The sequence below is a fragment of the Filicampus tigris genome, chromosome 1 (assembly GCF_054856515.1).
Source record: "Filicampus tigris isolate MCC_2025a chromosome 1, RoL_Ftig_1.0, whole genome shotgun sequence".
Taxonomy (NCBI): Eukaryota; Metazoa; Chordata; class Actinopteri; order Syngnathiformes; family Syngnathidae; genus Filicampus; species Filicampus tigris.
The window spans coordinates 14,266,334-14,294,249 of NC_141217.1; the positions used below are offsets into that span (position 1 = coordinate 14,266,334).

At 40.7% G+C, this 27,916-nt stretch overlaps 7 protein-coding genes and 3 non-coding genes across 12 annotated transcripts; 3 read left to right on the forward strand and 7 right to left on the reverse strand.

The window, feature by feature from the left end:
* Positions 1-19: 19 nt before the first annotated feature.
* fkbpl (FKBP prolyl isomerase like) lies at positions 20-20,627 on the forward strand. Of its 3 annotated transcripts, none has more exons than XM_086043451.1 (4): positions 20-140; positions 17,796-17,995; positions 18,502-18,773; positions 19,012-20,627. In XM_086043451.1, the coding sequence occupies exons 2-4, from the start codon at positions 17,824-17,826 to the stop codon at positions 19,654-19,656; spliced, it is 1,089 nt and encodes a 362-aa protein (XP_085899577.1). In that variant the 5' UTR covers positions 20-140; positions 17,796-17,823; the 3' UTR covers positions 19,657-20,627. The 3 variants fall into 3 exon arrangements, with proteins under 3 accessions (XP_085899577.1, XP_085899418.1, XP_085899501.1); XM_086043292.1 differs by lacking the exon at positions 20-140 and adding an exon at positions 16,389-16,530; XM_086043375.1 differs by lacking the exon at positions 20-140 and adding an exon at positions 16,584-16,885.
* On the reverse strand, positions 1,897-3,681 carry LOC147152915 (uncharacterized). Its single transcript, XM_086044556.1, has 2 exons — positions 2,598-3,681; positions 1,897-2,456 (listed from the first exon to the last, which is right to left on the reverse strand). The coding sequence occupies exons 1-2, from the start codon at positions 3,679-3,681 to the stop codon at positions 1,897-1,899; spliced, it is 1,644 nt and encodes a 547-aa protein (XP_085900682.1).
* LOC147152916 (uncharacterized) lies at positions 3,686-4,953 on the reverse strand. Its single transcript, XM_086044601.1, has 3 exons — positions 4,099-4,953; positions 3,865-3,996; positions 3,686-3,703 (listed from the first exon to the last, which is right to left on the reverse strand). Exons 1-3 carry the CDS (start codon positions 4,951-4,953, stop codon positions 3,686-3,688), a joined length of 1,005 nt encoding a protein of 334 aa, XP_085900727.1.
* LOC147152917 (uncharacterized) lies at positions 6,020-7,525 on the reverse strand. Its single transcript, XM_086044614.1, has 3 exons — positions 7,522-7,525; positions 6,533-7,274; positions 6,020-6,023 (listed from the first exon to the last, which is right to left on the reverse strand). The coding sequence occupies exons 1-3, from the start codon at positions 7,523-7,525 to the stop codon at positions 6,020-6,022; spliced, it is 750 nt and encodes a 249-aa protein (XP_085900740.1).
* On the reverse strand, positions 13,404-14,866 carry LOC147152918 (uncharacterized). Its single transcript, XM_086043773.1, has 2 exons — positions 14,578-14,866; positions 13,404-14,184 (listed from the first exon to the last, which is right to left on the reverse strand). Exons 1-2 carry the CDS (start codon positions 14,756-14,758, stop codon positions 13,472-13,474), a joined length of 894 nt encoding a protein of 297 aa, XP_085899899.1. The 5' UTR covers positions 14,759-14,866; the 3' UTR covers positions 13,404-13,471.
* An 84-nt stretch (positions 20,628-20,711) lies between the features above and the next one.
* trnaf-gaa (transfer RNA phenylalanine (anticodon GAA)) lies at positions 20,712-20,784 on the reverse strand. The gene has a single exon. It is a non-coding gene; the product is annotated as a tRNA-Phe (tRNA).
* A 122-nt stretch (positions 20,785-20,906) lies between these two features.
* Positions 20,907-23,472, reverse strand: ebp (EBP cholestenol delta-isomerase). The gene is made up of 5 exons (XM_086043887.1): positions 23,353-23,472; positions 22,871-23,165; positions 21,607-21,643; positions 21,388-21,518; positions 20,907-21,297 (listed from the first exon to the last, which is right to left on the reverse strand). Exons 2-5 carry the CDS (start codon positions 23,160-23,162, stop codon positions 21,077-21,079), a joined length of 681 nt encoding a protein of 226 aa, XP_085900013.1. The 5' UTR covers positions 23,163-23,165; positions 23,353-23,472; the 3' UTR covers positions 20,907-21,076.
* A 458-nt stretch (positions 23,473-23,930) lies between these two features.
* Positions 23,931-24,002, reverse strand: trnah-gug (transfer RNA histidin (anticodon GUG)). The gene has a single exon. It is a non-coding gene; the product is annotated as a tRNA-His (tRNA).
* Positions 24,003-24,363: 361 nt separating this feature from the next.
* On the forward strand, positions 24,364-24,435 carry trnae-uuc (transfer RNA glutamic acid (anticodon UUC)). Its single transcript has one exon. It is a non-coding gene; the product is annotated as a tRNA-Glu (tRNA).
* A 396-nt stretch (positions 24,436-24,831) lies between these two features.
* On the forward strand, positions 24,832-27,146 carry vma22 (vacuolar ATPase assembly factor VMA22). Its single transcript, XM_086043144.1, has 5 exons — positions 24,832-25,113; positions 26,151-26,254; positions 26,333-26,439; positions 26,541-26,732; positions 26,905-27,146. Exons 1-5 carry the CDS (start codon positions 25,009-25,011, stop codon positions 27,024-27,026), a joined length of 630 nt encoding a protein of 209 aa, XP_085899270.1. The 5' UTR covers positions 24,832-25,008; the 3' UTR covers positions 27,027-27,146.
* Positions 27,147-27,916: the final 770 nt, after the last annotated feature.

The following is a 27,916-nucleotide window of genomic DNA, read 5'->3' on the forward strand; positions in this document are numbered from 1 at the left end:
CTAAGTAAATCCGTGGCGTTAGTAATGTGGTTATTATTTACATGGGTTTTTTTTCCCGTTTTTTAATTTTTTTTTTTTTTTTTTAACGGAACAAGGTGCTGCAAACAGCAGTTCAGAGTGGATAACAACCGTCTCTTCAGGTAAGGTAATAATAAATAGCCCATTTGTAATAATCATTTTGCATCAAAGGCACACTTACCCACGACAAAACAATACAAAATTTAGAAAAAAACAACATATTCCACATGAGATCCACTTTGTGGCAAATAGGCACACATGGTCATCAGGGCTTTAATGAGCTAATTTTTTTGGGAACCATCCTAATGGTTCCATTTGATTTTTTTGAATTCTATGGGTACATTAACATTTTTTCACTGATTTGATTGGAAATTCCAATTACTTAAAGGTGGCGGGAAGAAAAGTTTAAATATATACCATTTTCTAGTTTTAAATGTCATTCAGGCATCAATAGAAAATACTGGTTAGAATCATTCAAAAGGGGTACAAAAGTGAAACCAGGATTTAACAGTAAAATAGTAATTAAACCAAATAAATGAGCCCCAGATTTCCTTTGGGGATGAAAGTGCCATATTTGTTTCTAAGGATCGGATTTTCATGTAACGGCTTTATCAAGCAGAGTTAACACCTTCACAGCTTATCACTTGTTGATCTGGTTGTCAATCATTTCAAATTTAGCTGGGGCTTTTCACCTTACTATTCCAGAGATCCCCCTGCAAGAGCTAGATGAAAGTCTGGGGAGAGGGAAGTCTGCACTGGCCATGTAGGATTCCATGGGAGACTGGTTATTACTGTTTTACTAAGATCATTAATAATTGAATAGTTTTATTTTACCTTTCATGATTGATTTTTTGGGGGGTTGGGGAGTACAGGCAGCAGAAATAAAAATCCACCCTGAAGTAGTAAAACACCGAAAAAACATCACATTATACACTGTTCTAGAGACATACACAACAACCACATTCTTTTTTTGTGTGTTTTTTAATTCCTTTTTCTTCTGAAAATGTGTCCTCCAGGCCCCAGGGGAATATATACATTATCATAGAAATAAGAAACAGCAATGCAAAACTGTATGACCACACATTAATATACCGAAAGCACCACAATAGTGCTGTTAATTATGCAGCATTAAAGTTATAGGACGTTGAGTCCTGATATGTGCAAAAAATGTGAAGGCATTTTGGCAGAAATGACTTCCTCCATGGCTCACTGACACAGTGAGGTTAAATAAATTTGTGGCTGAGCTTGAACCCAACCACATACCCGACCTTTCTGATCGGTTTAAGTCTGTTAGCATTTATAGCTGTATGACTGTATTCCCCCATACTGACCCATCAAAGATGGTGACTTTCAACAATTTGCAACACTGGTTTGGATCAATTTATTGCAGACATTTAAAGGAACTGAATCTCCAAAGGAAGAAGAGTCAGCCCTTATAGATAACCCCAGCATTGATTGACCACATCACCCCCATCTCTTACCCAGGTGGAGAGAGTTGAGAATTTTCACATCACTCTAAATGATGTGGACTGCAGAAAATGGTGGAATGCTGGTTTTGGACAGCTAGCACTTCTCCCTCATTTTTTAGCTTTGAGATTCCCATACCACCACCTTGCAAATTGGTGCACTGGAGGCCGCCGAGTGTTCACTCTTCCTCCACATGAGCAACAAATTTCTTTGGTTGACAAGACTGAGTTGTATTAAACGTCCTTGGAAAATATCCTTGGAGGGAACCGGTGTTGCGAACCAGACAGAATCAGAGACAAAGTTGTTTAGCCTGGCAACTGAAGTCTGCCAACAGGTCATCCTTATGGCCTGTGGACCTCCACTGAATGTTTTGACAGTTTTGGTCTAAGAGAACATGCAGGAGCATTAACATTAGGTCCCTAAGTATTGATTCCATGAGTCACATTTTAATGCTTTATGTCTGCATCTAATTAGAGCGGCATTATGTCCACAATTTGGGCATAAAACCGTAGAGGACTCAAGAGACTCCTGCGCTATATTTATAGTTTTTTTCATTTCTGACATGTTGTTTTTCCTACTGTCACCAAAGTCCAGTAACCTGTTTGTCTCAGCTTCTGCTTTACATCTCAGTGGCATGAGTTCTCGGTCCACAATCATCCCACCCCTTGGCCTGTATGGTGTCCGACTGACTGGAGGGCCTGTGCTGATTCTGATGGGCTCTAGTTTCTTTTCTGGAGGCTTTTCTTTTTTCAACGATATTCTTCCCTTCGGTCTTTGAGACACAATAGGTGGAAGCATTCGTTGTTTATGGGTCTGGAGGCCTCTCCTTTCCTCTTTTGAGAAATCACCATGGCCAGGCTTTGTTTTTGGTGTTTTCTGAGAAATGGGTGAGAGCTTTGGTTTTTGTGGTTCAGGCAAATTGGTCTGTACCCCTTTTGATTTGACTTTCACTGATTCACCACCCGTACCGCCTGCTTTTATAGGTGCAAGCACTGGCTTTGACTTTGACAGTAGTGCTTTTTTTTTTTCCAAGCCACTCTTTAGTCTCTGAGAAGCATCTTTTTGTGGGATAGGTGAGAGTCGGCGTAGTCCCTTCATTTTATGTCCCTCACCCTTGCGTAGGATAGGGGGGATGACTGATTTTCCAGACTCTTGAGATAATTTTGTTTCTTCAAGTGGTGATGTCACTGGAAATGCTGCTGATATATCATCTATATCTGGCATTGAAGTTGATGTGGCAGCATCTTTGAATGGTGGTTCAGTGGGTGGTGACGGTACTGGCTCAGGCTCTGGTTCGGGCTCTGGTTCAGGCTCTGGTTCAGGCACTGGCTCAGGCTCTGGTTCGGGCTCTGGTTCAGGCTCTGGTTCAGGTTCTGGCTCTGGCTCCGGTTCTGGCTCAGGCTCTGGCTCAGGTTCTGGTTCAGGCTCAGGCTCAACTATGACTTCTACATCAGACTCTTCTTCTGGAGGTGATGGTGTTGGTTCAGGTTCGTCCTCATGTAGTGATGGCAATGTCTCAGTGTCCTCTTTATCGGACTCTGTGTCTTTGTCGAGTAACGATTCAGACAAGTCTTCTGTATCAGACAAAGTGATCTCTCCATGTGGAGAGAGCACCGGGCAATTCATGTCCTCTGTGTTTTGCTCTGATAACCTGCTATCACTGTCTGATCCAGTTAAGTCCTCTGACTCAGTCTCTTTCGGCGGCGATGGAACTGATTCAGGTAAGTCTTCTTTATCAGACACAGACTCTGGTATCTCCTCAATAATAGGTTCAAGGATTTCTTCAGGTGGTGATGGCACCTTCTCAGGTATAACCTCTACAGGTGATGGCACAGTAGGTAATTCTTCCATATCGGGTACCTGGATCTCTCGATGAGACACTGATGCTGATATTCCGTCTGTGTTGGTCACACTGACTGATAGAATGGATGAAGTTGACATAGTTGATACAGAATTTTCCTCAAATGTAGTTTCCGAATTGTCAATTTTGACCATTAAGTCATATTCTACGCACGTAAATGGTGTCTGTATTGGCATTTCTTCTGTATCATTCATAGTGACAGATAAAGTGAATGAACTTGAGACTGTGTATGATGGAGACTCTACTACTGCTACAGTTTCTTGGATCTCTTGCATTTTGTTGATATTAATTGACAAGTCGTACTCTACTGAGGTACTTGGTTCAGACATAAGCATTGTATCAAAAGTAGTGATCTCTCTGTGTGATTCACATATGTCCCGTGTATTTGTTCGTTCAGATATACCATCTCTATCAGATACTTGTATCGCTCCATGTAAGGGTTTAGATATGTCCTCAGTATTAGATCCTGGTCCGGATTCTTCTGTTTTGCTCATAGTGAGTGATAAAGTGGATGATACTGTTGACATAGGAGACTCCTCTCTTGCTATCTCTTGGATTTTATTCATCTTTATAGTAATGTCAGACTCTACATAGGTATTTGGCACAGAAGGGGATATATCTTGTGCATTTGGCACTGGCTCAGATATACTCTGTGTGTCAGATGCAATGATGTCTTCATGTGGTTGTGACACAGCTCCAGATAGGTGCTGTCTATTCGGCACTGGTACTAATGTGTCCTCTGTATTTGTTGCAGGATCTGCTATAGTTTGTTTATTAAATGACACACAATCCTCATTTGCTGACGACACCACTGTGAGTATATTCTCTGTATCAGATATCTGGATTTCCTCGTGTGATTGCAGCCTGTCTGCTTTGCTCACAGTGACTGAAACAGTAGACACATCCTCTCTTGCTGTTTCTTGGCTTGTATTGATTTTGATGACAATGTCCGACTCTGCATGACTAATTGGGTCAGGAATAAACATATCTTCTGCAATTTGCACTGGTCCAGACACATTCTCAGTATTTGGTACAGGTTCAGATGTATCCCTTGTGTGTGATATTGGTTCAGGTGATAGGATATCTTCATGTAGCGATGACATCGTTATACATATGTCCTCCAAATCAGATACATGGATCTCTTCATGTGATTGTGGCAATGACACTGATTCCGACATTTCCTCCTTTTTGTTCACAGTGACAGATATCGTGGATGAACTTGAAACAGCCGACATTGGTGATTCCACTCCACATGTTTGGAGTTCTTGTTTTTTATTGATCTTGATTAAGATGTCAGACTCCACGTAGGAGCTTGGCACAGGAGTGCATATCTCTTCTCTAATCGACAGTGATTCGGATATGTCCTTTGTATGTGGCAGTTGTTCAAATATATTGTCTGTATCAGATTCAAGTATCTCCCCCTGTGATTGTGAAATCGACACTTGTCTTGAATCTGATACTGGCCCTTCTGTTTTGCTCACAATAACTGATACGGTAGATGTACTTGATACAGGGGACATAGGAGACTCCTCCCCTGATAATAGTTTCATTTCTTGTCTTTTGTTGATCTTAATAGACAAGTCATACTCTAAAACCTTGCTTGGCATTGGATCAAGTGTGCCTTCTGCAATTGGACCTGCTCTAGATATATCCTCTGTATTTGAAACAGGTCGAGATATGTACTCAGAATCCGATAAATCGATCTCTTCACATGGTTGTGACATTGTGCCAGGTATGTCCCCTAATGTTGGCACTTGTTCAGACATGACATCTGCATCAGATAAAGCGATGTCTTCATGCACGAATGCATCTGGTCCAGATATGTTCTGTCTGTCCAAGACATGAATTTCTTCATGTGATTGTGGTAATGGCACCGCTGCAGACATGTACTGTGTATCAGACATGTGGACCTCTCCAAGTGATTGCGGCATTGACAGTTGTCCTGATATGGCCTCTGATTTGCTTCCAATGACTGACACATTGTCTGAACTGGACACACTGGATATATGTGATTCATTTCCCACTGCATCTTGTGTCTCCTGTACTTGTTTCATACTGTTTAATCTGTAATCTGCAACAGCATCTATTATGTCTTCTTTAATTGACACTGATCCAGGTATATCCTCTGGATGTGGTAGTAGCGCACATATTTCCTCTCTCTCATACACAGAAATCCCTCCATGCGGTTGTGGCACTGGTTCAGGAATATCTTCTGCAGTTAACACCACTTTATTTTTTTCAGAAGAAGTCTCATCCTCTGATAACAGCATTGGTCTAGCTATGACTTCTCTGTCAGATACGAGGATCTCTCCATGTGATTGTGGCAATGACGGCGGTCCCGATATGTCTCCTGTTATGCTTACAGTAACTGATACTGTAGAAGAACTCGATACAGCTGGTATAGGAGATTCCTCTCTTGGTGTTTTTTTGGTTTCTTGTCTTTTGTTTATTTTAATTGAAAGAGTCAATGTCTCTTCGGTAATTTCATCTGATCCAGATATGTCTGTATTTGATATTAGTTCAGTTATGTCCTCTGTATTAGATACTGTGATCTTTTCACATGGTTGTAACATTGGTCCAGGTGTGTTCTCCGTATTTAGCACAGGTGCCGAAATGTCCTTTGCATCAGATGAGGACATTCCTTCATGTGCTGATGGCACTTGTCTAAATACCTCATCTGAATCAGACACAGGGATCTCATTGTATGATTGTGTCACCGAAACTTTTCTAGATAAATGTGGCAATGACAGCAGTCCAGATGGGATCTCTTCATGTTCTGATATCGCTTGTCCAAATACATCCTCTGAATCAGATATGTGTATCTCATGTTGAGATTGTGTCACTGAAACTGGCCCATGTATGTTCTCCATATAAGATACATGGATCCCGTCATGTAAACACGGTAGAGAAGCGGGTCTAGGTATATGTTCTGTATTGGATACATGGAATTCTCCGTGTAGTTGCGGCAATGACACTGCTCCTGATATTTCTACTGTGTTGCCCATGTTGACTGATATATTGGCTGAACTTGACACACTGGATGGAAGAGATTCATCTCTCATTGTTCTTTCATGTGTTCTGTCATATTCAGCAGCTATGTCTTCTGCATTTTGTAATGTGCTTTCTGTATCACGTACAGTGAACTCCAACTTTGGTATTTCCCTTCTATTTGATACTGATTCTGACATGTCATCTGTATTGGGAATTGATCCTCGAGATGTGCATTGCACTCCAGATACATGACTCTCTCCATAGGAATGTGGCAATAACACTGGTCTTGTTTTTTCCTCTGTTACATTCACAATTACTGATAGAGTGGATGAACTTGATACAGCGGACATTGGAGAGTCTGCTCTGGGTGTTTCTTGGGATTCTTGTCTTGTGTTGATCTTGATGATGATGTCAGACCCTTTATAAGTAATTGAAGATGTGTTTTCTGTAACGATACCCGATACAGATCTGTCGTCTGTACTTGGTACTGGGTTAAATAGGTCCTCTGTATCAGATGAGGGTGTCGCTACACATGGTGAAGCCACTGATCCAGATGCATCCTCTGAATGAGCTACATGAATCCCCCCTTGGGATTGACACCGTGAAATTGGTCTTGGTATTTCCCCCGTTTTGCTCACAGTGACTGATACAGTGGATGATCTTGATATAGTGGGCATTGAAGAGTCATTGCGCACTGCTTCTTGTCTTTCATGAATCTCAGTTAAGTCATATTCTGCACAGGTAGTGGGCAATGGAGTGGATATGTCCTTTGTACTTCGCACTGATGGTAATGGTGAACGAATTTCTTTGGCATTGGTCTCAGCAAATGACACAGTGGCAGAGGTGGATGAACCTGGGACACTGGATGTGGCCAGATCCGGTAGTGGACTTTCTTGTGTCTCTTGCCTTTTGTTGATCTTTCTTAAGAAGTCATACTCTGAAAAAGACAACACGTAGTTACATGAGAATTGAATGTAGACTGCACTATAGCAGCAGAGACAATATTTTTGCTAATCAGTGAACCAGTCTAAATTATTTCAAAGCCTTCCAAATCTGTATTCACAAATCTCTATTCATCTCACACCTTTTGCCAAAGAGCATGCATTTTCCCGTGTGCTGAGTCCTATAGACAAAAAACCTACCTATGTATCCTGTTCAGAATGACTCCCACTCCTGTACCACACCCATCTAGAAGGTTAGCTACATAAAAAATAAATAAATAAATAAACAGTTTGTCGTCCGTGTTTCCTCATGGACCCTCTGAGGTTACTGGATAATTCCGCTCCCATGAAATTTTTATCTTGTCCCAATCCGGTGATTAAAGGTAAAATTGACTCCCCTCTTGCGGGAATCCCACATGATTCCCGGGACCTGGGGGATTCCTGAGAAAAATGTCAGGCTTTAATGTACGATCAACAACTTCCACCAGAATCCCTGTTGATGGTTGAACTTTGATTTGGTAGACTTTTCCAATTTCCAATTGAGATCAATTATATCTGGAAATATCACTTTCTGAGTCTATTAAAGAAATTAACCAGATGATTATTTTAAAGACAATCAAACACAACTAAATAGGCCCTTAAAGGGAAGTCTAGTCAAAACGTTTCTTTACAATATGTTCTGCGCAACCCTCCTATTCTAAATGTGGCATTCTGATTAATGTTGCGTTTGTGAAATATGAATTAAGCAGCCAAATCCACCCGTTTTTCTCCATCTCAGGTAGTACCTATTTTACCACTCGCTGCAGACTGAAATTTACATTACAGTTGCTCAGGGCTCAGGTAACGACCAATCACGGCTCAGCTTGCTAACGTCACACGACCAAACCCAGAAAACAAGTGAGCCGTGATTGGTCGTTACCTGAGCCCTGAGTAACTGTGATGTCATTTTCAGTCTACATAAGTGGCAAAATAGCCGCCCCCTGAGATGGATAAAAACGGGTGGATTTTCCTGCTTAATTCAAATTCCACAAACGCAATATTAATCAGAATGCCACGTTTAGACTAGTAGGGGTGCACAGAACATATTGGAAAGATGATTTTAGACTTGACTTCTACTTTAACTTTAATGAGATGAAGAGGGTTTCATTTTTAGCACAAAGTGTCACACAAGTTTAAAATTAAACTGATCATGTGTCATCTTCCTAACCGCTTATAATACACAGGGTCGCAGGGAGGTGTTGGAGCTTATCCCAGCCGTCAACGAGTGAAGGCAGACTACACCCCGAACTGGTCGCCAGCCAGTCTCCGGGGACACACAGACACCGTCACTGAGCGGGAATCCATCCCACACTGCCCGCACACAACTCAGGCGTGTGTACCACTACACTATCAGTGACCTATTAAACTGATCAAGTATATTGTTAAATCATTAAACAGAAATAACATATTGTAATCCCAGGTGAAAAGTTTTTGGCAGCTAGCTAGTTGGTGACTAGGTACTGTAGCTAGTGTGAGAAACGAATGCAGCAGATTTGCATATTGCTCCCTCTTGTCAAAAAGCACAAACACATGGACTCAGAAGCTTGACACTAGTAACATCCCTGCTAATAAAACCAGCATAGACCAGCCTGCATTTGTTGTGTTTTTATGCTGGTCTTGCTGGTGTCACCAGCTACTAGAGTAGCAACTGCAATAAGATGATGTTGCTAGTGTAACTAGGAAGACCAGCAGCAAAAACACAGCAAAAACATTCAAGATTCAAACACCCAAGCAGGGATAAGTTCCTCAAAAAAATCTCTTCACAAAAACTTGCTTTATATGCTAGCTGTCAGATGAAAGCCAACAGAATTGGACCAACCCAGGAAGTAAAAACATCACAACATTAAAGGAGTACTATAGTGCTAAACGGGGCTTAACAGAAGAAATATTTCTGCTCATTCATTCAGTACATGACAACCGGCCATCATCTCTAAGTCTCATGACAATCATAGACCAAAATAAGTACTTGAACACCAACAGAGTCCTTGCATCTTAAACTATCGAATCTGCTTACTTCACACTAATTTCCCATGTCTATTCTGCTCTGACCACTGTCCTCTTTTCAGAATAAGTGTTTCCTTGTCTTTACACATGAGGTAAATAGCTCATGTGCTCTCTGTAACTGTAAACAAATGGGTTCCCAACCACTACTCTGCTAAACTCTGCTACATTTGTGTACTGTAACTCGCAGGCCCAAATTCTCCTCTTCCATATAAGGAATAAAATGCCAGTATATTTTTGGCGTGTCCCAGTGTTTATTGCGGTAATATCAGAAAACATTTGCCACAACACACATGCAAAGTTAATCCTTTGATGGTACATTAACCAATACATAAACAAGTGAGTAGTTATTAATGCTGTTAATTTAGAGAAGAGTTCCATGTCATGATGTACTGGTACGCCTAGGCCTGTCACGATAATTACTATATCGATTTATGGTTCGATGAATAAAATAGACACGATAGTTTTTCGTTTTTGTTTCTTGTTTTTTTTTTTTACATGCGTTTGTTTGCATACTTCATCACCATCATTCATGTTGCTTCGTTTCTGTCAGTCACCTTGCTTGCTCTGGAAGTCTCACAAGCAACTAGGGGTGGAAAAGCTTTTGAAAAACATTTTGGTTCAACTGTTCCAGTTCTGTTCACATCATGTGTCCTGTCTGTTCATAGACACACAACTCTTTTTCTCATTTATTAATGAGGCGCAGCTGTGTATCATAGTGCTAATGGTAGCCAAGTAACGCTAAAGCTGCCAGTTATCCTTCTTCAGTGCTCTTTTTGCACTATTTCAATGCTTTTTACAGTTCTGCGATCATTTGCCAGGAACTTAACGAGACTCTTGAGCGGCACAAGATACCTGTTTCGAGTGCAAGAATTGACAGCCGGACCAGTGTACTGAGTCTCTTTAATCCAGTGCTTCTCAAATAGTGGGGCGGGGCCCCCTGGGGGGGCACCGTGCGATGCTGAGGGGGGCACGTGTGACCCTGGGGATCATGCTTTTTTACAAATGTTTACAGCTTAAACAAGGATATTATTATTTTTTGAATTTCAGGCAAATTGATGCACTTAAAATCTTCTTTTACAGACTAATAAACAATGTTAGTAAGGTTATTCTTGTAAATTGAACTACAGTATATCTCTTTATTTTTGTTTTCTTTATGTTAACAAGGATACGATGTTATGCAGAGGTGTACCTATAACTATTTTATAGACAAATGCTATTATTTATACTTGCGGCGGCGAGTGGGTGGTGGGGTGGGGGCCGCAAATTGTTTTCTTGTTGTTGGCGCAACAGAGCAAATAATTGAGAAGCACTGATTTAATCAAGGCGGCACGGCGGTCGACTGGTTAGCACGTCCGCCTCACAGTTCAGAGGTCGTGGGTTCGATCCGGCCGCGGCCTCCCTGTGTGGAGTTTGCATGTTCTCCCCGTGCCTGCGAGGGTTTTCTCCGGGTACTGCGGTTTCCTCCCACATTCCAAAAACATGCATGGTAAGTTGATTATACTCTCTAAATTGCCCCTAGGTGTGATTGTGAGTGCGGATGTTTGTCTCTGTGTGCCCTGCGATTGGCTGGCAACCAGTTCAGGGTGTCCCCCGCCTACTGCCCGAAGACAGCTGGGATAGGCTCCAGCACGCCCCGCGACCCTTGTACTTACTCGGTGTGAAATCTGGGCTTGTTTAATTGAACACAGAGCTGATATATTTGCAGGGAGCCATGACTTATTCTGTTGGATGAATGACAACAGTTGGACACACAAGTTGATTGCACTTTTTGCCATCCAGTGGAAGAACATTTGATTTTTCTGCCTGCCACTATACACTGCTGGCATAGATAGAAAAAGATATATTTCTGATGAATAAACAGCAATAATATTGATAATGTTAATAACATACATACTTCCTGTGATCATTGTTTCACTTTTAAGGTAATTGTAGACTTTTAATAGGCAGTACAAATTGCCTTTCCAGCATTGTACAACCACGTGAAAGAGGACATTCTGAAGGAGATAAAACACATCTCATTTTACTCTGCCTCTACACATAGTATTTGGTTGTATGAGTTAATATTTGTTGAAGTGTTGTTTTTAACAGAGCCTTGATTGATTTTCTTTATTTTTTATTGAAGATATTTTATTATTCTACCTTTGAATACAACTGTTTAATATTCTTGAGAATTGAAATTATTTCTCTTTAAAAGTCCTTATTTTTGCTCTTGTATCATCACTTTGTCAGTAAAAAGAAAAAAAACTTTTTTTTTACGGTGATACTTTCTGGGAAAATATATCATCCTAAAAATGATTATTGTGACAGGCATAGGTACTCAATTTTTTCTGTTTGAGTGATGGTCGGCAATTTTTTGTTTGGAATGGTACATTTGGTCTGGCTTGCATTTTACATAAAGAGACAAACGAGACTTACCCCATTGCTCTTGAAATCGAAAGGCAACCTCGTTATCGTTTAAGTCTGCTCCTCCAAACCTTGACATGTGTGTTAAATGTGTTTCTAAACATCTTGGAATGTCATCGGGCTGGGATAATATTGTCGTCCTGGATGTACACTCAATCAGACTTTTGACGCCAAAGGATAACGGATTCTTGGAATCCATTTTAAACAATGATAACCGTCCTTCTTTTAGAAAACCTTGTGTGTGCGTGGGTTGGTTGAAGCTTTCAGAACATGATCACTCTGACACTCCTCTCGTCACAAGAAACAAAGACTGTGTCAGGGATCAACAATTGCTTTTAAATGCATTCCTCAATGGATGTCAGTAATTATGTCATATTGTGTGACATCACCCAACGATGAGGTCACCTTGCATCACAGGGCTGTATGTTGTCATTGCGTTACTTATCAGCATTGAAAGCCACTTTCTTCCACCAAGTGCGACAGTTCAGCTTCATTTGCTTTGTCACGTAAACCCTGATCAATCTGGTCTTGGCACTACAGGGTGCGGAACAGTGCTGCATGCTGGCATTATGGATACATGCTGTACCTCTCTCCGTCATAATTTGATACAGCTTGAAATGGCTTCTTTATAACACGGAAGAGACAATTCTCCTTTGGCTAAACAACGAACAGCGGGGTGGAAAGTTCCACCACGCATTGGCAAACGTATTGAATCATCTGTCAGCGATGCCATGGACCAACAAACATGTACTGACAGCTGGGTCGTTGCAGTCTTTTGATCCAAAACCGATTAATCGATTCTTCTGTTTATATTTGATTTGAAAATTCCACTTATGGGTTTAATATGTGTCAGATGGTTACAATAAATATAAACTTTTCTGGAGAGGCCTTATATGCTCATCTTGAATGGTGTGTTCCAACATTTATGAACAATATGAGAATTTGCTGTGCTGAGATTTGATCTGTAACAAAAAAACAATAAAAAAAACTTTCATACCGCATTGTTGTGATGCAAATAGTACTGCATCAATATGCACACATGGTGATATGTGCACAGACTTTTAAATACTTTTTTTTTTTTTTAAAGACTTGAATACTGTCTTCTCATTTAAGTTATCCATCAGGTGTAGGTAAGCAAAAAGCTTGAGTGAACTGCAGTTTTGGACCATATCCGCACCAATGAAAGATATTTTCAAAACATCAGCTTGCAAATGGTCTTTAAAATGTAACTTTTGGAAAACTCAGACTTTTCAACACTAGGTCTTCAGAGTCCGTTGTCAACGAGAAGTGATTGTTGTTTACCTTGGTATGTATGGCATTATTACAACAATAGAACACAACTGTTATCACCTAATGTGCATTGCGAGTGCCACTTATAATACACACAATTATAAAACATTCAGTGAAGTTGCTTTTTCAGCCTTATGACTGGCCAGAATGTGTGTGAGCTACAAATGTTGCTGGGTGTTTTTTTTTTGGGGGGGGGACAGCTACCATGTACATGTAGACTGGTGAACACCTGGTACAATCTCACTTAAAAAAAAAAAAAATCTATCGTCCCTTTCATTCAATGTTCCGCATCACATTTTCTATGCAGCATTATTCCTGTCCTCCTTTGTGCACTTTTAGATCAATTATAGACCATTAAGAGTTTTTTTCTCTCACACTCTTTATTTGATCAGAATAAGCAACCAGTAGGTGATTATTAATTTAAATGAAATAACATTCTACACATCATAGTCGCGGACTATACCTTAGGACTCAGTGGCACGAGTTCCGGATCAAAAATCATTCCTCCTTTGGGTCTATATGGGACCCTTATCTCAGATCCAGGGCCTACTTCAGGTTTTTTAACACCCCTATACTTATGGACTGTTGGCCCCGTACCAGTTCTGACTGGCTCCAATTTCTTGTCCTGATCAGACTGATTATTGGATTTATGATACAAGCAGTCTTCCAGTGAGCAGGTGAAATTGTCACTGTTTGTTCTGGGCGTCTTTCTCGCTTTCAACTTTTTTTGTGGAGAGGCTTTCTGCGGGGAGCTGGGCGAGACAGCGAGTTGAGGATGTTTGATGATCTGCTGCCCGATGCTCTGCGGCCCTTTCCGCTCCTCCTTTACGTATTCACTGCACACCACTCTTGTTTTCGTCCCTTGGGAAGAAGGTTTCTGCGGCAGCTGTACGACGGTGGGTGCTGGAGACTTTTTAGCCACTTTTGTTTCCTTTTGACTGGGGGTCCTGGCTGTAAAAGCCTGTTGTTGCTTTTTTCTCTGCGATGATCCACATATTTCCACAGTACCAGATAGAGGTATCTCTTCATATGGCAGCGACTGTGGTACTGAGAGTTTCTCAGCCCCAAATAGAGTTAATGTTCTGGAAATGGCCAGAGACGATGAAGACAGTCTGACTCCCAACTCTGCGATTTCTCTTTGTCTGCTGATCGTCATCAGGAAGTCGCTCTCTGCAAAGACGACAAAGAATTATACATGGAATGTGGGTAGCTGCGGCATCTATTCATGACTATTGTCAGCAAAAAAAAAAAAAAAAGGACAAATATTACTAATATTTTGATTTGTGAAGATGTCGAAGATCCATGTAACCCTTTTCATTTGACCTTACAAATCACGGTGACATGATGAATGAATGAATGTCATGTGACTGAAATACTGTGCACCAAAACATTGAACACTGATTTTTTGGATCCCGTATAACCAGAGTCATATCATGAGGGTCAACTCTAAAACCGAATCTATTGATCCGCAATGCTGGTCATCTAGATAGTACAGCAACCTATGTTTACAGATTCTTTGTTCTGCATAGTTTCTTGACACAATTTAAAACCAGTCAGGCTTACCCCATTGTTCTTGATAGCGAAAAGCAACCTCTTTAAGATCTGTTTCGTCAGGACCTCCGAAGTCTATCATTTGAGTCAGATGGGCTTCTAAAAACTTGGTGATATCACCCGGCTGTGACAGGAGCACCGCACGTGAAATGCACTCAAGCTGACTCCTAAGGCCGTACGGTAACAGATCCATTTAGATTACGACAAGGGCCCGATCACACAGAATGAATACACTCAGAGGTACCGGCACCCTGACAAGGATCATCAGTGGCTTTCAGATGCATTCGCGGCGGATGAAAAGGCTCGCGTCATTAGAGCGAATGAAGCGTCTATGTGATATCACCTGCTTCAAGGAGGTTGTGTGACATCACAGGGCTGTGTGATGTATGAAACATGTAAAAATAGTCTAGTCATGACACAACGAGCTTCCAGAGTGAGCCAGCGTTGCCAATTCCGAGCGATTTAATCATTAAGTGATCCTACGGAATGTCATTTCATGGAACCTGCTAGCCATGCGGGTGCCTGGTGTTGTTGTTCGTGTGGCTAGCTTTATGACTGCTGGCTGATTTGGATGCAAGATTTCTGGACGAATACAGGCATCATGAGATAAACTGTGGAATGGCAAGATGATAGGTCTCCTTTGATGGAACACGGGGATTTGACAGGGCTGCCCTCCCTGGGTTACCTTGTCTTTTTCTTTTACCAATTTTTGCTCACTTCATCAAAGCAAGGCAACCGGAAGAAAAGGGATGGTCATCACTCAAGTCGACTAACGAGCAGGCCAAACTTCTTTGTTCCCAAACATTGCAACATTATGTAGGAAACTGACTTGACATTGTGGAACCATGTGGAATCACCTCCTTAAGTAAAGTCTATTTCGCACAGCTGTGAAACAAATGATCAGACAAACGAACAATAACAGCTTACAAAAAGAAATGGAGGGAAAGACTTGTACGTTCTTGCAGTAGCAGTCTATTGGCTTCATAAGGTTATGCAAGACAAAAATAACACTATATTGTATTAAATTATATGTACATGATACAAAATGAGATTAATCAGAGATTCCCTGTTCCCTAAATGTATTTTTTATGCTGACTAAAAAATACACCAGTAAAAAAAATGTCTTTACTTTTTTTTTAGTACATCAACATACCTGTCAAGTACACTTTCAGCGTAATTTGTACAGGTGGAAACACCTTTTCAAACATGTACACGCTGATTTCCGTTCACGTGACATCAGCCATTCGAAAATAATGTGTAATGTGTAAGATTATAAACAGATATGTAAGGGCAAATTATAACTTTCGTAAGATTCAGTACACCGTGGATTGACAGGTATGCATCAAGTTTTTGAGATAATTTAATTGTTTTTATAGCTATGCCATTTCAGGAAAAAATACTAAATATATCATTATTATTATTATTATTATTATTGTTATTATTATTATTATTACTGTTGTTGTTGTTGTTGTTGTTGTTCTTATTATATAGGAAAACCTTAAACCCGATGTGCTAGAGACCAAACGAGGGCAGATTCGGGATCATATGGAGTTGGCAGTGCCCAAAAAGCAATCATCTAAAAAAGTTATCCTACATCTCTGATTTAATTATTTTCGCATTGATGGCTTAAAAGTGAGACCGAGCGATAAAGAAACGTTACATTTCGAAAAAATAAAAAGTGAAAAAAATTAACTATTTATATCTCGTAGTGTATTTTTTTTCCTGTACTCCGTCTTGTTCAATCTGAATTTTTTTTTTTAATATTTTTTTTAAATAATTTTTTTTGGTCTTTTTCTCAACATTAAGCAGCACAGAACTGCAGCCTGGAGGTGGCAGTAATGTGGGATATCAGCCATTTTCTCATCGTGTCTGGTAGAAAACAAAACGAAGAAGTAATGTCTGCCGAAGAAGAATCTTATCCCCCATGGATCAGCTGATATTGAATCGATTAATTTATTGGATGTGGTACGTCATTGTTTCAATAATATACCAATGCAATACACTATGCGACATTTTATTTGTTTTATAACATGCTAATTAGTTCGTATGGTCGTTGTATTTATGATTGGCTCACCAAGGCTAGTACAGTCGACGAGTGGATAGCACGTTTACCTTCCAATAGTTGTGAGATTCAGGATTCGAATCTCCGTACTGGCCCTTCTGTGTGGCGTTTGCATGTTCCTTCCGTGCTTGCGTGTTTTCCCCCGGATACTCGGGCGTCCTCCCGCATCCTCAGAACATGCATGTTTTGCAGATCTCTCAATTGTCCATCGGTCTGAATGCTTTTGGGCACTATTCTGTTGTGTAGATGTGTAACACTGTAAGTGAAATTTCAAATTTATTTCATTCATATGACACCCGCATCATCAGACAGATCTTTTAAAGACGATTCCTGTGATATAAGATTCATTTTACCGTGCAGACATCTATGAATACACTGGTCAACAGCAATGGCCAAACGAATTTTTGACACTGATTTAAAAAAATGTCTTCATTTTTTTCCGCGGCACATGAGTTTTTTGTTGTTCTTTGACCTATAAAAGTTTACGCGATATGGATTTTACCATATACTAGCTATGACGTTTCAGAAAAAAAAAATCCACCTGTTGCCGAACCTAACCTTTAACTCATAAATCTTACTAAATATGTTACTATATTACATATAGTTATTATTGTTTTATGAAAACCTGATGTGCTAGATAAAAAAAACATGGGCAGATTTGGAATCAGTGCAAAAAAATATCATATCAAGAAAAGTTAACTTGCATCTCTCATTAGACTTTTTTTTTTTTAATTGTCTTTTTAACCTTTATCCTCTTTTCAAAACGTTGGTATTGTTGGAAAGTTTGTCAGACAGCCTATAATCATAAACTTAAAGTAATCATAGCAAGCCAATTTACAGGTGAATTTTTTTTTTCACAAAATATAGAACAAGAGCCAAATAGTGTTTGCAGATGGGAGTCCGTTGCTTTGTGTTTTAATTTGGCACTCAAAAGTTGAAAATTAACAAACACTCCATTGATTGTTAAAATACTTAGTAAGGAATAAATCTAGGACACAGAGGAATTCCCCAAAATGTCGTCCAAGTATTTTGTACTTTCTCATCCAAAAAATTTCCAAGTCATGATTCTAAGTCATGAGTCAAAAATAACTGATTCAGTATTTCAATACACACTGTCTTTAATTCTTCCATAGTGTAGAATTAAGGAATTTGCTGTGTCTTTTTGCAGAATCCATTAGGCTGTCTTCACTGGAGAGATGGATCCAGTTGAAGCTGTTGAACCACTGCATGTTGCTGCTGCTGCCGCTGATGATCCCGATGGGATTGATGTCACATCTTGGGTGTCGGTCTGTCCGATAGGCCTCTGGGCGGTCCACAAGACACTGACGCACTCAGAAAGCCAACAGAAAGTTTTGAATTCAGGAGAAGGTGTCCACATGATGCTTTTCTTTCTATTTGATTTCGAGGTGTCAAAATTAAGTAATTAATCAACAACTAATTGATTATCAAATGAATCGACGGCTATTTCAATAAACGACTAATTGTTTGGAGCCATTTTTTAAACTTGCCCAAATCCTCTGATTGACGCATGTTTCGTATTTAAATTCACAATGCGTGCAATTAATTTTTGTTGTGCGTTTAGTTTTACATTAAACTCCCAACTAGGTGTTAAACAGCTTAAAGCACACCGCTTACGCTACAGTCTTGCTACGCCAGCAACATGATGCATTCAGGGTACTTTCACAACATCGGGAACTTGTAAACGCACTGAGCCGTTCTGCATGTTAATCGGTTTAATTCGATCGTAACATTTTAAAGATCAAGAGAAGCCAAAATCTAAATTTCGATGAATCGTCCAACCCTTGTGACAGCCCTAATTAGATTTACCAGGACTTAATCGAGCTGTAATCGTCCTATTGTTTGTTTTCTCCTAGCGCTTTCGCCCGCTTACAAGCCAAGGTTGGGTTCACTGTGTCGCGTCCGTGTGTGTGTGACGGATCAAACTGACAAAACGGCATCCGTGAAAGACGATCAGACCAAGCGAGGAGGTCCACTTGATGTTCCAGAAGCGGCCTTTCTACAGCGTCAGCTGGACTCGGTTCTGCAGATACCACTGGGTGAATGGACCACGCTTCGACTTGGGGAGGGTCATTGTGATGTTACAGAAGCCTGCGTGGAGGCCATGAGTGCCGGAGAGGCATGCCAGGTATGAAAAATAACACGTCAGCGGATTTGGTCGAGCTTTTCTCACCAGATCATCCAACATAACAGACTGCTTTCATGTAAAGCATTTCTTTTGATGGAGGAAACATAGCGTGCCTTTGGGCCAGCACAAATACTGTAATAGATGGGAAATAAAAATGGCCAAAATCCCACAGAATAAACGCAGCTTTCTTTCTCTCACAGATGCCAAGTCAGTCTAATTTTTGTGTCTTGCTACTCAGATACGACTCACTCCGGTAAATGGAGCCGATGTGTGGCATTCCCAGCCCATGCAGGAAATACACGCCACTGTGGAGCTCCAAACCTTCATGCCAGGAAAGGAATCCTGGCAGATGTCACCTGTCGAAAAGTGGGAGTGGGTGAGGTCGCATAAGGAAAGAGGCGGCGAGAGATTCAGAAGCGGAGACTTGTGGGGAGCGTCGGACAGCTACAGTCGCGCCCTCAAACTGGTCATCACCCTGCAGGGCTGCGAGGCGGACAGAAAAGAACAGCAAATCGACGAACAAAGTGCGGCACCCTCTGAAGAGCAACCCTGCAGTCCTGCGGTTCATCAAGTGCAAAGCATGAAAGCAGAACTTCACTCCAACTTGTCGTTGTGTCAGCTCAAATTGAAGCAGCCAGTGCGGGCTAAAGAAAGCGCTGCCAAGGCCACGCGGCTGGAACCGGGCTGCGCTAAAGCTTGGTACCGACTTGGCCAAGCCTGCCAGATGGTCAACGAGCTAGAGGAGGCCCGGCTGGCCTTTCGAGAACTCCTGAAGCTGCAGCCGGAATCCACGGCGGCCGTCAAGGCCCTGAAAGACATCACAAGTCGAGAAAGGGAAACAAATGCGCAGCTGGGACAGAGGCTTAGTAAAATGTTCAACTAGGATGCAGAAAACATAGTGATGGGAAAATGAAGCTTCATGAAGTACTTGTGATATTTTTTCCTCCTCTAGATGGTGCTCTCGGTTTAAAGATAAAGGCTAGTGCAATGGAATTTAATAAAGTCCCACTGCTTAAAACCACGAGTGCCATCTAGAGGAGTCAAAAATGATTTGACTTGAGTGCTTCATGAAGTGTCATTTGTCCATCACTACAAATGTGTCTAATACTGTAACACTGATGATGATTGTTTTGCATGGTTCTCCATCCATTGGCAGCGGTCCCCACCAGACTTTGAAATTGATGCTGTACTTTAGCCTGGCTGTGTCTGATCCGCTTTAGGCAGCTGTTAAAGGTGAAGCTTTTTCTTAACGAAGCAGCATTTTGAACCTTTAGTCCATGCCTTTATGACATCAGATATATTACTGAAATCTACTGTACTTTGGAGTCAGCCAGTCCTCCCTCAGACATCTCCAGTTGGTTCAAAATGCAGCTGCTCGCTTCTTTAAGTGGGACACGAAAGAAAGAGCCATTGTGCTCATAACCTTTGCAGAATTTATGAATTGTTAGCGTTTTTTGGGGGGGAAGGTATGACTGGTGGCTGAATGCGGACTTATTTCCCTTTTTCTTTTTGTATTTTTCTTTTGTGTTACTTTGAAAAGCGCAAGTTTCATTTGAATACCATTTAAAAAATGTTTTGCCTGATTCCTTGGGGTTTTTTTTGTACACAAATGACACCTTCAGCCAGGGTACATCAGGAGATATTCTAGCCTTGTTTTCATGTAGTAGATGTTTTTACAATATTTTAAAAAAAAAAACTTTTTATGTTTGTTTTTTTTTTTCATTTAAAAATTTCATTGGGGAATTATGTAAAAACACTTACACAACAGCACTTCGTTTCAGCAGTTGCTTTTAAAGTGATCTAAATATACTTGAGTATTGTTGAGGTGGTACAATAAATTGGTTTCGAATCTCATCAGTGATTTGCGTGTATTACTAATAAATGACCACTAGAAGTCGCACATACAGCTCCTCCCAATACAGCAAAGGGGAAGCAAAATGCCGAAACCCGGGATCGAACCAGGGACCTTTAGATCTTCAGTCTAACGCTCTCCCAACTGAGCTATTTCGGCTTATGACGTACTGTCGCCTGTTTGTAGCAATTTATATGTCGAAACAGCTTAACGCCAGCTCAACCTTTATTCGGGTTTTATTTTTTCATTTTTTATGAATCACGTAAATTTAGACCTGAGACCACTTTGTGAAAAGTTTTTATTGAGCATTCTGGTCCCTATCGCAAACATTTTCTCCATGGCATGCTCAACATTTCAATCGAGCAGGACCAATTTTTTGCCGTCTTCAAGTGTCTTTTGTGTGCTTGCCCTGCACATAGCTAGGAACGTATCATGCCACAGACACATCGTACTATTGTTTCTTGGACTTATGAGACTTTCTCCCATCCGAATGTGTCTGGGCGGCTGACAGCTGTCTCCAGGCATCCACAATGAGCGTCAGTGGCACGATGATCCACAGAAAGTTCAAGAACACAAAGTAGAACCAAAAGTAGATGGGGTGGCCCAGCTCACTGTGAGCGTAACCCTCTCTGTGTTCTAGGAAGAAGTACAGCACAACTCCATACAGCTGGCCTGGAGGAGGATGACATAAAATGGCCCATCACTTACGTTGCAGTGCACCGGTGCAATCCAACGTGACAACAAGTGCTAGATTTTTCTTACCAAGTGAAAGTATGAGCTGCAGGACAAATCTGTAGGGCTTGTTTGTTAAGAAGGCAAACACAGCCCAAAAGCTGAATGGTCCCCATAACCACGCAGTCACGGTCTCCATGCAAACAGTAAAGTTATCAGCTCTGGGCACACAAGAAATATGCTTTGAATACAGTCAGATGTATGAATTATAGTATATACATATTTGATCGTGTGCAATCATAAACTCACATTACATATCGACTGTCCCCTTTAGAGTACTCTTTCCCTGGTAGAAAGGTGTGAGAACACATTTTTAATATGACAAATTGCACAAGGTATTTTTTAGTAGTGCAGTGGTCACCTGAAAGCATTATCGGATGAATTTTTAAACATTATACGCAATTCTATTCTATCTTAAATTAGAAAAAACCTTTAACGTAGTCATTATGCGGCCACTTCGTCGTCTGCGGGGGCAGTCGGAGGCCACTCTCATTAATTTCTATACACAGCCTCCCATCAGGGGTTTGTGCTTCAACTGTTTACTTTCCTCCGGTACTTTTTTTTGGGGCACCCTGAATAACCAAATGACACCATTCGAACAACGTTGTGAGTTTCCGAGTTTCTGAATGAAACAACTCACTTTTCCAAACCCACCCACGATGAAGGAACGGGGGATTTTAGGGGTGAAGGGCTGGAATGTTCATTTTCTTGGTTTTTGTAAAAACACATTTTCCTCTCAAGAGATCAGAACATATTACTCCAGTCCTAAAAGCTTCAAACTGGCTCCCAAATAGCTGTAGAATATATTTAAAATCCAGCTATCGGTCTATAAGTCATTGAATGGTTTAGGTCCCGAATACATTAATGAAATGCCGATTGAAAATAAACCCAGTAGGGCTCTGAGATCTGCAAACTCAGTCAAGTGGTGGAGCCCAAAGTTCAAAGTAAACATGGTGAAGCTGCTTGCTGCACACAAATGGAATAAGCTGCCAACAGAACTGAAGTCAGCCCTGAGTGTAAATGCTTTTAAATCTAGGGTATCCTTGCTTGGCTCAAAAGAGGGAAAAAACAAATAAATAAATAAATAAAATAAATAAAAACAATAATCAACATTTTTTGACTCGTCTGACTTGGAAGGAAGAAAAATAGCAAGAAAACTTACAACAAAGCAGGGTAAGCCAGCAATTGATGAAGTTGTGGTACCAAATGAAAACCCTGCGTTACAGTGAAGCCGCAATAACGGAACCTCAAAGTAATGAGGGAACACTGAACTCCCAAAAAGTTAGGGACACCAGACTTTAAGGTGACATTTCTGAATGAACATAAAATGCACTATAACCTTTACAGGTTAACTTAATTTTACCTTTTGTAAGCTTTTGAAAACTTTTTGAAAAAGTACTAAAACACCGAACAGTTGTTTATGTGCATTCAAAGGTTTATAGTTCACCGGCCTTAGGTTATAGTGCATTTTCGGTTCATCCTGCAAAGTGTCGTGAAACGTCCTTGTACTCACACAACTGTGACAGGAAGCTTTGGTCTCCTGGAATAACATCATAGTAGAGTGAGAACCAGCCCTCGATGACACTGTGGATGAAACCACAAACTGCAAACCAGCACACGGCGAGACGCCTGAGTGCGACCAGCCGAGCAGTAATCATCCAGGTCACGAGCACAAACACCGCAGACACAGAGAAGAGAAACGTCAGGATCTCTGCCATGGATCGATCATTGGCCACATAAGTGGGAATTAGAAGATCCCTCGGCCAGTAGGGATGAGGAAGTGCAGACGCGGAGGGGGCTTCCATCACCTGTTTTGAAGAAGGGAATTGTGAACACGTTAGCACACCGATGCCTATCACCTGCATTGCAGTTAACACAAGATTTCACAAATGAATACACAGCATATGTACAAATTAACTTCGAGCTGGTTGATCATAATGTCAGAGTAGCAAACAGAAATATGCCTCGCGTTTCAAATGCGTATTTTGCTCTCACCAGTGACGAAGAGCAAAATCCCTAAACTTTAAAAGAAACGACACTGTAGGAGAACTCCCAAAAACTGTAACTGTACAGCATGTCCAAAAAAAAAAATCACAAACACAAAACTCCAGTCGCTGACCAATCAGAGTTCTTGCTTCGTTGTGCCCCATAGCATGTGATATCAACTGGCTCGCCGATTGGCTCGTTCTCTCGGAACATGGACGTCATCGATGGAATACACTAATGAAAAAACACGTCACTAAATAGACTACTCAGTTGCTGTCTCCGTTAACTCGTACAAAAAGTGTTGATACCGTCAGCCGGTTCTATCAGGTAATTGTATTATACAACACTTGTAACTTGTAAAGTTAATTCCCCTAAATGCAAAACTTGTAAAGTTAATGTACCTAAATACATTTTAGATTATACAGAACGATTTCCCCGTTGTTTCTTCTGTAAATAGAAGACTCGTGGTGCCGTGCATAATCTACTCCTGAAATTGACACATTTTTGAGTTTGACGAAAGCATGTAATAATAAGGTAGTGTCTTTACTACAAAAAAAGAACCCAAGCAGTACGTAGGATTTTCTCCTTGCCGTGACCCGGATTCGAACCGGGGTTGCTGCGGCCACAACGCAGAGTACTAACCACTATACGATCACGGCGAGCTGCTGGGTACGGTTGGACGAAAAGAAAATGTTGTACTATAATACAAAAATGTGAGTGGTGGTTTTTTTGTTTTTTTTCTTGTCAATTATATTGATGAATGATATCTGTAAATGTGTTGCAGTTGTGACATTCAGCATCAGAGGTTGCAACAGCGAGTCACTAACATGACGAAATTGTTTATTGTAATAGTTTTCATTGTATTATTTACAACTAATTAATTAAACCATTATGTAAATATATATATATTTTACAACGTAAATATGAAATATTACACTAATTCATCAATTTACGAAAAAAACCTGACCGAAATTATTTAGACGCTACAACTAATAAAAATGTAATTACCAGTGAATTCAGTCCCATATGGTCTAGCGGTTAGGATTCCTGGTTTTCACCCAGGCGGCCCGGGTTCGACTCCCGGTATGGGAACACCTTTTTCTGATTTGGGTAAGGAAATAAGGTAATGAAACAGCAAATTTGCTGACTGCACTGTGCTTAGAGATCCGTAGACATAGACATGTATACAGTACCTAGATACTACCATCAGCGATAAATCGGACGTCGACGTTGCAGCCATGTTCAGCCTTTTTCATTTCCGGCTGGAAAAGTACCAACCGCAGCAGGGATTACCATTCATCCCTTTCACTGCTCACACTGATCAATGAATCATGATTGAACATCATTTTGTAAAGTTATAGTTATTTGATAATTTTATGGCAAATTCTATGACGGTCTGTTAAAGGTGACGTTTTATTTACTTCAATTAATTTACGCGGTAGGTGTGCCACCTCCAATTTGGCTGAGCAGAGCCCGAGCCAGTTTACGTTGAAGCCTGGTTGAATTTGAAACATCACGTGACGTATTCTTCACCACATGATACAATGTCACGTGACGCACTGCGGAAGTTTTTTTTTTTAAGCCGTGTAGCAATTTGTTGTCTGTTAAGTGCTCGAAACACTGACGGTCGGATTTAAAAGTTTGATTTACCCTTTAAAAAAAGCTATGGACGAATCTGCTCAATTACTGGATGAAAATTTGCTTGCTTTCATGGACCAGCTGGAGCTACTGGAGGAAAAACGATCTCGTCTAAACTCCCTTATCGAGCAGGTAGCGACGAAGAGGCAGCTTTGTATATTGTTGTGAGAAAAAAGATGTAAATTGCGGGCACAATATAAATATAAATATAACATGCGGCGGCACGGTGGTCGACTGGTTAGCACGTCCGCCTCACACCCGGTTCGATCCCGACTCCGGCCTCCCTGTGTGGAGTTTGCATGTTCTCCCCGTGCCTGTGTGGGTTTTCTCCGGGTACTCCGGTTTCCTCCCACATTCCAAAAACATGCATGGTAAGTTGATTGGACTCTGTAAATTGCCCCTAGGTGTTGTCTTTGTGTGCCCTACGATTGGCTGACAACCAATTCAGGGTGTACCCCGCCTACTGCCCGAAGACAGTTGGTATAGGCTCCAGCACGCCCCGCGACCCTTGTGAGGATAAGCGGTATCGATAATGGATGGATGGATATAACATACGTGCACAAAACGCTCATTGTGGCTTCTAATTGGACAGTTGGATAAGCAAATCGTGTGCACCTTTTCTACCAACGGATGGGGAGACGTAGACGGCACCGATAGGGATCGTATGATTTCATTTTATTTTAGGCTGGACTGGGAATGAGCTACAAATGCACTCTGAAAAGCCTGATATTGAAAGTATGTAATTGTTGTTTTTACGGAGAGGCATTTAAAAGTTACCTTAGAAACTTCTAGCGAAGTTTGGTTATACACACAAGATGTTCATGGGACTGATTTTTAAACACAAATTAATATTTCATGCGCACGTCGCACGCCATACCTTTATGTTATACAGTACCTTACCGATACCTTGTTTAGTGGCCACAGATTTGATTTTTGCACACTGGTAATATTGTCTGGGTCTAAATGATCAATAGAAATTTGAAACACAGTAAACAGACTACTGTAAATGGATGCTCTCCTACTGCCATGTTTAATTCTTTATGTGTACCAGAAGTTGTGGGCAGCATATTGTTGTTGTTTTTCTTCATAATCATGTGTTTGAATGCGTCAGGTCAACTTTAATCTTGTAAGTGTCATGTTATGTAGTTACCATTATGTGCTCTCTGCAGGGGTGGTTTTTCATTTCCAAGGCGCGATATTCCATGGGAAACAAACAAGTGTCAGCGCTTCAGTATGCAAGTGAGATCAAGCCACTGGTTGGTGTTCATATAAGGTGAGAACTCAAGCAAGACACATTGACTTAAAACCTTCATTACGCATTCTAAAAAGCGATTATTTGATGTGTATACAGGGCACTTGGTCATGACGATATCGAGTTCTGCACAGATTCACGAAAGCATAATAATGAGTGTCACAACACTAATGCACCTGTTGAAGACATTGGCCCAACCGAGCAAGGTAAGACTTTAGTCTATTTAAAATTTGATGTTATTTGAAACCATCTTTAAATCATTGTACAATATTTTCTTCATTTTGGGTGTGTCTTTTTCTCCACACAGGTGTCAGAAGAAGAATAAAACTTAAACAAATTAGTAGTGAAAAGGAGACAGTTGAAGAAATAAGTAATACAAAGTCACCAGAAGACCTTCCGGCCTCAAAAAGTGAACCAAATCTTCAGCAAAACCCTCTTCAGTGGTTCGGGATTTTGGTGCCGCAATCCCTGAAACAAGCCCAGTTATCATTCAAACAAGGTAATGAGTGTCAAAATATTTGTTTAAGCAGTAGAAAAATGGCTCCATGGCTACCTTACCTGAGACTTGCATCTTTCGTTGGTGGAGGAGCTGAATTGTGTCACGTGAGCAAGACTTTGCTGCAGACGATGAATGAGCGCCACTTTTTTGTTGTCTTGTGTTTGTTTCGCAGTCATCGAACTGTCTGCTGAGATTGCAACGCTTCAGGTGCAAATTTTAAACACCAGGCAGGAGCTGAAGCGACATTTTCAGGAGAAAGAGGAGAAAAAGAGAACAAAAGAGGAAACGACTTGATGTTGAAAATATAAATGATCTTTGCGTCGTTCATTTGTGTGTCTTAAATTGTCATGCTTTATTGGAAATGTATTGTTGAATGTGCTTAATAAAATAGAGGACGTACTGTGGTCGACTCTCTGTGATGAGATGGGGTTGATTTGGTTTTCATGCCCCTCAATCAATCCCATCTGGGTGCAACCTGCAACATGAGCCTTCATCTATGATCGATGATGGAAATGCCGCGAAAAACTGGGCTGCTGGGGATGCCCGGGCAGTGGCTCCACCCTCTGCACACCCCTGGATTGAAAATCTAATTTGAAACCCTAACTTGAGGTTAAAACCCTAATTTGAAACCCCAACCCTAGGTTAAAACCCTAATTTGAAACTCCAACCTTATTTTAAAATCCTAATTTGAAACCATAACTCTTGTTTAAAACCTTACTATGAAACCATAACCCTTGTTTAAAACCGGACTCTAAAACCCAAACCCTAATTTCAAACCCTAGTTTGAAACCCTTACCGTAGTTTAAATCTCTACTTTGAAACAGTAACTCTAGTTTAAAACCCTACTTTGAAACTCCAACATTATTTTAAAACTATAATTTGAAACCCTAACTCTTGTTTAAAACCATACTATGAAACCATAACCCTTGTTTAAAACCGGACTTTAAAACCCAAACCCTAATTTCAAACCCTAGTTTGAAACCCTAACCGTAGTTTAAATCTCTACTCTGAAACAGTAACTCTAGTTTACAACCCTACTCTGAAACTCCAACATTATTTTAAAACCATAATTTGAAACCCTAACTCTTGTTTAAAACCTTACTGTGAAACCATAACCCTTGTTTAAAACCGGACTTTAAAACCCAAACCCTAATTTCAAACCCTAGTTTGAAATCCTTACCCTA

Excerpts from the sequence above, each read along its gene's own strand:
- LOC147152915 (XM_086044556.1), bottom strand. The coding sequence starts at position 3,681 with ATGCTTATGTCTGAACCAAGTACCTCAGTAGAGTACGACTTGTCAATT. Across the intron at positions 2,457-2,597 it reads CCCCCCTATCCTACGCAAGG|GCGGTACGGGTGGTGAATCA; the intron begins GTGAGGGACATA and ends CTATAAAAGCAG.
- LOC147152916 (XM_086044601.1), bottom strand. The coding sequence starts at position 4,953 with ATGCCAAGCAAGGTTTTAGAGTATGACTTGTCTATTAAGATCAACAAA. Across the intron at positions 3,997-4,098 it reads AACAAACTATAGCAGATCCT|AGTATATCTGAGCCAGTGCC; the intron begins GCAACAAATACA and ends TCTGACACACAG.
- LOC147152918 (XM_086043773.1), bottom strand. The coding sequence starts at position 14,758 with ATGGATCTGTTACCGTACGGCCTTAGGAGTCAGCTTGAGTGCATTTCA. Across the intron at positions 14,185-14,577 it reads TCGCTATCAAGAACAATGGG|AGAGCGACTTCCTGATGACG; the intron begins GTAAGCCTGACT and ends TCGTCTTTGCAG.
- fkbpl (XM_086043451.1), top strand. The coding sequence starts at position 17,824 with ATGGATCCAGTTGAAGCTGTTGAACCACTGCATGTTGCTGCTGCTGCC. Across the intron at positions 17,996-18,501 it reads AGTTTTGAATTCAGGAGAAG|CGCTTTCGCCCGCTTACAAG; the intron begins GTGTCCACATGA and ends GTTTTCTCCTAG. Across the intron at positions 18,774-19,011 it reads GTGCCGGAGAGGCATGCCAG|ATACGACTCACTCCGGTAAA; the intron begins GTATGAAAAATA and ends CTTGCTACTCAG.
- ebp (XM_086043887.1), bottom strand. The coding sequence starts at position 23,162 with ATGGAAGCCCCCTCCGCGTCTGCACTTCCTCATCCCTACTGGCCGAGG. Across the intron at positions 21,644-22,870 it reads AAGCTTCCTGTCACAGTTGT|GGAAAGAGTACTCTAAAGGG; the intron begins GTGAGTACAAGG and ends CCTTTCTACCAG. Across the intron at positions 21,519-21,606 it reads GGGGACAGTCGATATGTAAT|AGCTGATAACTTTACTGTTT; the intron begins GTGAGTTTATGA and ends TTGTGTGCCCAG.
- vma22 (XM_086043144.1), top strand. The coding sequence starts at position 25,009 with ATGGACGAATCTGCTCAATTACTGGATGAAAATTTGCTTGCTTTCATG. Across the intron at positions 26,440-26,540 it reads CATTGGCCCAACCGAGCAAG|GTGTCAGAAGAAGAATAAAA; the intron begins GTAAGACTTTAG and ends TTCTCCACACAG. Across the intron at positions 26,733-26,904 it reads CCAGTTATCATTCAAACAAG|TCATCGAACTGTCTGCTGAG; the intron begins GTAATGAGTGTC and ends TTTGTTTCGCAG.